At 47.9% G+C, this 6,000-nt stretch overlaps 2 protein-coding genes across 2 annotated transcripts in view; one reads left to right on the top strand and one right to left on the bottom strand.

The window, feature by feature from the left end:
* ttc7b (tetratricopeptide repeat domain 7B) overlaps positions 1-6,000 on the top strand; it is a 600,383-nt gene that overhangs the window by 187,968 nt on the left and 406,415 nt on the right. The gene's annotated exons all lie outside the window — the stretch shown is intronic.
* The window catches only part of LOC308075213 (ALK tyrosine kinase receptor-like), a 54,920-nt gene continuing 49,023 nt past the window's right edge, over positions 104-6,000 (bottom strand). Inside the window, exons 13-14 of the mRNA XM_080414914.1 lie at positions 2,819-2,909; positions 104-2,309 (exon numbers count right to left, since the gene is read on the bottom strand). Of these exons, the coding sequence (XP_080271040.1) occupies positions 1,068-2,309; positions 2,819-2,909 (1,333 nt within the window). The 3' untranslated portion in view covers positions 104-1,067. The remainder of the gene's footprint in view (positions 2,310-2,818; positions 2,910-6,000) is intronic.

Raw genomic sequence — 6,000 nt, forward strand, 5'->3', positions numbered from 1 at the left:
TTATTTTAACGAGATTAGCCCATCTACAAGCTCACACCATGTCGCATCTTGACACGTTGTGAGCTCGTAGAACGACTATTTTCCCTTCTGTTTAAAAAAAAAAAAAAATGGAATGGAAAATGGTCGCCTATAATGACATGCCCAAAATAGGGACGCCTAATGACTAATGTTTGAATGGTTGCAGATATGACAACACGTGACTATAGATGTACGGGCGTGGATCGAGATGCACTCAGCGGCGATCTAAAATCAGATTAATCTGCAAACAACTTTCAGAAGTGTTGAAAATACGCATAAAATAACTGAATTTGAGGTTAAACGTGAACGCTGGGGGGGGGGTGGGGGGCAAGTGCCTTCCCCCTTTGCGAGGAGGGAATCGAACAGACATGTCGGCTGGCAGCCAGAGACAACTCAGCCGAGAGCTACAGTCAAAACTACTGACCACAAGTATGATCAAGAGTCTTCAATCTGCCAAAATATAGAAATTTGTATCCTCGTAGTTGGAACGTGGTTATACAGGATAGGCTGCTTTACTCGTCCATAATGGCAGTCAAGCGAACACATGGTAAATAGATATGCTTGCTCATGTCCCATCTCCAGCGGATGAAAAGGTCCTCTCCTCGTTTCTGTGTCAAGACAAACTTTCCCTTCAACTTGAACTCACTCACGTTCATTATTCCATCCAGAGTTGAAAAAATATGTTTCTGTTCTTGTTTTTTTGTTTTTGTTTTTAGTCTTAAAACTAGCCTATACGTTGTTTGCCTGCCAAAAAGTATTTCATTTTTTCTCTTGATGTGCTTTAGCATCCACCGGTCATTTTTAAAACACCACCCACGGTTCTCATGGGGAAGAGATCGCTGGGACAAGATCCGACAAGCGAGCCTGTCCCTCTCCAAACGTGGGCACAAGGGGGGGGGGACCGAGATGACCAGAGAGGAGGGGGGTGTGAGGGGGAGGGGGGTGGTCTCTGTCCAGACACAGTGTTTTCGTCCTGTGCTTCCTGTATACACACAGTTTCTCTAAAGGATTGGGACCGAGAAAAAGACGTAAGTAAAGAGGCATTTGGGCTAAAGCACGGTGGCGTTATGGCCCTCCATCCTGGGCAACCTGGGGTCCTGTACCGTCCCCATGGTGACCAACAGCGGGCGGCTGTCCTCGGCCATGCCCGAGCGGCCCAGGGACACCGAGGCAGGAATGGAGGCGCCCCTCGGGAGGGGCCCCGAAGAGGAGGAGGAGGAAGAGGAGGAGGTGACGGCGGGCGCCTGGGCAGGGGGCGGCGGCGGGGGGTTGGGGTGGGAGGCGTCCAGGGGCAGGCCCTGCTCCTGGTAGCCGTAGCCGATGTTCCCGCAGGGGAAGCGCCGCAGTCTGTAGAGGGGAACCGGCGGCAGCATGGCCGAATCCAAGAGCAGCGGGGACGGGCCGCCGGTGCCGGGCAGAGGTGGCGGGGGCAGCAGGGGCCGGCACATCCCCTGCTGCTGCTGCTGCTGCTGGTGGTGGTGCAGCAGCTGCAGCTGGTGGTGCTGCTGGTGCTGCTGGTGCTGCAGCTGGTGGTGCTGGAACTGCTTGTGCTGCTGGTGCTGCAGCTGGTGCTGCTGGTGCTGCTGGTGCTGCAGGCCCAGGGCGCCGGCCGCCTCCGCCACAGTCCGGCCCACGTGCTCCTGGCCCTCGCCGGGCACCCTGCCACTGCCCGGCCCTCCCACCACCCCCGCCTGCCTCTGATGCTGCTGCTGCTGCTGCTGCTGCTGCTGCTGCTGCTGCTTCCTCTGCTGCTGCTGCTGCAGGAACCAGGAGCCGTAGGTGGGGTTCCACAGGCTGGTGGGCTTCCCGTTGCGGCCGTCCTTCTCCAGGGGCAGGCCCTGGCTGAACGCCAGGTTGACGTGGCCCCCCTCGGGCTGCGTCGTGAAGATGTGCGGACCCTTGGCGGCGGCGAGCGGCGCCGAGCCCGATCCGGAGGAGGGGGTGGAGGTGACGGTGGTGGCCGTGATGACGGAGGCCGACGTCTGCGGGCGGGCCTGCTGCTGCTGCTGCTGCTGCTGGAGGTGGGGGAGCGGGTAGGGCTGGGGCGGAGCCTTGGCCTCTGACGACGGGGCAGTAGTGGCGGCGGCAGCGGCGGCGGCGAGCTCGCCCCCCCGTGGGGTTTCCTCGGCAGGGTAGGAGGGAGGCGGCGGGGGTCCCTCTCCGTCGGGGGTCTGGGCGTTCACCAGCAGGGACGGGGCGGAGGGGTCGTCGGGCCGCATGGGGACGCGTTCCTCTTCCTCCGGGACCGGGCCGTACTCTACGGGCAACTGCACGGTCACCACATCTGGGTCCTGCAGGGGGGCGGCGTCAACATACAGTAAATCATTAGCGTTGAGAACCAGTGTGCTATTGCTATTGCTATTGTATACATTTAACGTTTGATATCTGCTGCTACAGTGATGTCTCTTACTGGCACGTGATATTCTGCATTGTTTTTTTATTTCTGTTTTTGAGCACACACACGTGTATATTGATTCCTGTTATCTGACTTTTTTTCAGTTAGTTTCCGTCTCTGTTCTTATGACTATATTTTGGAACGGCAAATCGTTGGCAGCTCGTACGGAAAAGACATTTCACCCACTCTTTTACACCTGTAAGCTTGTGATGTGACAGCAATAAACCTGAAGTTGAAGTACTTGAGACTTGAGACAAAATGTGCTCAAATTGAGCCGTAAGGGTCTTTTCAACCGTTTTTCAATTAACACTGAAGGATTGTGCCGCGCTGCCAAGGTTCATCACCAGTATATTTCTCAATGTCAACAGCATCAATAAGTGGAGGTGGAGGTTCAATTCGGTGTACCTGTAAGCAGTAGTCGATCCTCTCCAGGATTGTGGAGAAGTTAGGTCTGTCCTCAGGCTGATGCTGCCAACTCTGAGTCATTATCCGGTACCTGGAACACAGAGACACATATAGGCACACGTCTATTACTGTATACTTGTGAGGACAAAACGGACGGCATTGAAAATAGGCAATTTTTCGGCTATCTGCAATAGCCGAAAAATTGCAGATGTACAAGCCCACAACGCGTCTCACATACATCTGCAATTTTTTCCAGTGTGTGACATCGCTGCGCGAATATTTGTGGAAAAACTCTAAACCCCAGCCCATAAAACCTAACATCTAAACGTATAACCCTAACCTGAATCTTTTCCTAATTCTAAATCTGACTCCCGAAATCATTATGTAACCTTAAAACAACCATTTCTATTGTGAGGACGAAGGAAAATGGTCCTCATAAGGTCTACTTCTCAAATTCCACTATACTTGTGGGGATATTCAGTCCTCACAAGTATAGTAATACAAGCGCGCACACACACAAACGCACGCACACGCGCGTGCGCACACACAATTAATTAAAAATATTTTTCCTCTCTTTATGCTACGCCTACAGTCGAACCCAGAAGCCATGCAGTCATCACCATCTCCTCCACTGCTATGCCTACTTGACAGGCCAAACAGTGGCACACACCTCTCTATGGAAACAGTGTTTATTATTATTAGTGCTTCTTTCCAGCTTCAGGCAGAAATTGAAGTGTAACCCTGCTGCCAGCTTGAATGATTGCCGCGGAGGAGGAGCACGGAAAAGATTATGTCAAATCTAGACTTTACTGACTTACTGTTCTTTCTCTTTCTTTCTTTCTTTCTTTTTTTTAAACTGTCACTGCAATAGGCTCTATGCACAGCAGCCATGTTGGAAAGAAATTGGGGCTCTTCCTTACTTCCTTCACTTGCCAATTATACTAGTTAAGGCTCTTGTTCCATTCTGGTCAAACAGAGTCAGGGTGCCGATATTGTGCATGTTGGCTCACTGGAAACACTCTGCTACACCAGTGCATCTCAAGGTGCGGTCCAGGTACCCATATGGTTCCTTGCGGGTGTGTAACTCTGAGAGTGTACAAATGGAACCAAATGGACCCATGAGGGTCCATTTGGTTCCATTGGTACATTCTCAGAATTATCGGGGTATTTCAAATGAAAATGTTTGAGAACCACTGTGCTATACTAAATGTAACAGAGCCTTCATTAGTATAATTGGTAACACCAGTGAAGGAAGTAAGGGAGAGGCCCCACAACGCGTTGTGATGTGACGCATTGTGAGCTTGTAGATGGGCAATTTTCTGATATTTAATGTAGAGCGAAACAGAAAAGACACTAGTATAACACCCTTAGGGGCTCCATTCAACCAGGTTTGCGTGATTAAGGAAAACTAAACCATGCGTTGCAAATTGCAATGCGACACGTTTGTAAGCTTTGTCGATTGGCTTTTCCCCCCGCTATTTTTGGCCTATAATCACAAAATATGGACGCCAGGGATGAAAGTGGTGAGGTCTGTCTGTGGGTTTTATATTACCCAATGAAAATGATTAATGAGCTTGTGGAGTAAATAATAACTACTTTGGATTCACTGGAACACAGGTTCTTTGGACATGCAAGGTTTCTACCTGACAGTGACAATATATACTGCACATACACTGTATAAACAAAACCGTATTCAATAACAGGGGAAGCGATAGAGAGGATTAAGCTTCAATCCTTACCTGAAGGGAGTCAAATAGAGAGATAAGGGATACATTCACGCTGTGTGTGTGTGTGTGTGTGTGTGTGTGTGTGTGTGTGTGTGTGTGTGTGTGTGTGTGTGTGTGTGTGTGTGTGTGTGTGTGTGTGTGTGTGTGTGTGTGTGTGTGTGTGTGTGTGTCACTATACTTGTGAGAGCCAAATGTCCCCATAACTATAGTAGAATTTGAGAAATAGACATTTGTGAGGACCATTTTCCTGGTCCCCACAAGAGAAATTGTTGTTTTGTGGTTAAAAAATATATATTTTTACTTGCAATTAAGAAAAGACTCAGGTTGGGGTTAGGGTTAAGGTTATGCCTTATTTATACTTAGTTGCGCGCGACGTCCTGTGCAAAAATATGCTATTTTCGGCTTTAGTGAAAGGGTTATAAAATGGGTGGAAAAATGGCAAACAATATATAATAATTTTAAAATGGCATAATACAATTGCCGTCCTAAAATGTTTATGTCCTCACAAGTATAGAAGTACAAACGCGACAATGTGTGTACTGCGTACCTTAGTCTGTGTGTCAGAACTGAGAGAGAATATTGCGTCCAAAAACACAGAGTAGGAAAGTGCCAACCTGGAAATCGTCGCTGTCGGGCAGAAACCTTGTCATGTCCCCCCCCCCCCATAAATGAAGGCCCTACTTCGGCATACTGCAGTGTCACAAAAAGTAGCAAACATTGCCGATCTACAAGCTCACAACGCGTCTCATCGTGACGCGTTGTGAGCAATTTTTGCCTTTTTGGGGGACATACAAGGTTTCCAAACCGACAGCAACCTGGAAATGATTTATAGGATCTTTATCAACTCCCGATGGATTCTTTCCTACTGGGAAGCCAAGATGAATTTTTTTTTAATACTTTGCATAGCGTTTGCATAGCGAGAAGCTGCTGCATGCGGCTGCCAAATTCAGACACTATAACACCCATGACTCGTGCCTGGAAAAAATAAAAATAAATAAAACATGGCAGTGCTTTTTGACATTCTAACTTGGACTGCTTGTGGCTAAATAAAAACTACATGTGATCCATTGGAACGCATGGGTTCTTATTTTCCATTTTCTGAAAAGTTATAGTTTTGGACACGGGATTTCCCCCCCCCCCCCATAGTGACGATTTGTACCTGTTTACCTTTTTTTACATCAGTGAAAATATTTTACTTGAGTAAAAGTACAAACGTATTGGTATCAAAATGTACTTGAAGTACCAAAAGTAAAAGTACAAAAATGTTTGAAAATAGCCTATGTATAAAATAGGGCTAAAGTGGTTAATGTATGTTTTATAATATAATATATATCTGAACAATAACTAAGTAACTAAAGTTTTAAAGTAATAATTGTAGTGGAGTAAAAGTACAATATTTGCCTCTGAGATGTAGTGGAGTAGAAGTAAAATTTGTATTGGATATTGGAAATACTC

This window comes from Gymnoscopelus braueri (genome assembly GCF_963280865.1).
Source record: "Gymnoscopelus braueri genome assembly, chromosome: 19".
Taxonomy (NCBI): domain Eukaryota; kingdom Metazoa; phylum Chordata; class Actinopteri; order Myctophiformes; family Myctophidae; genus Gymnoscopelus; species Gymnoscopelus braueri.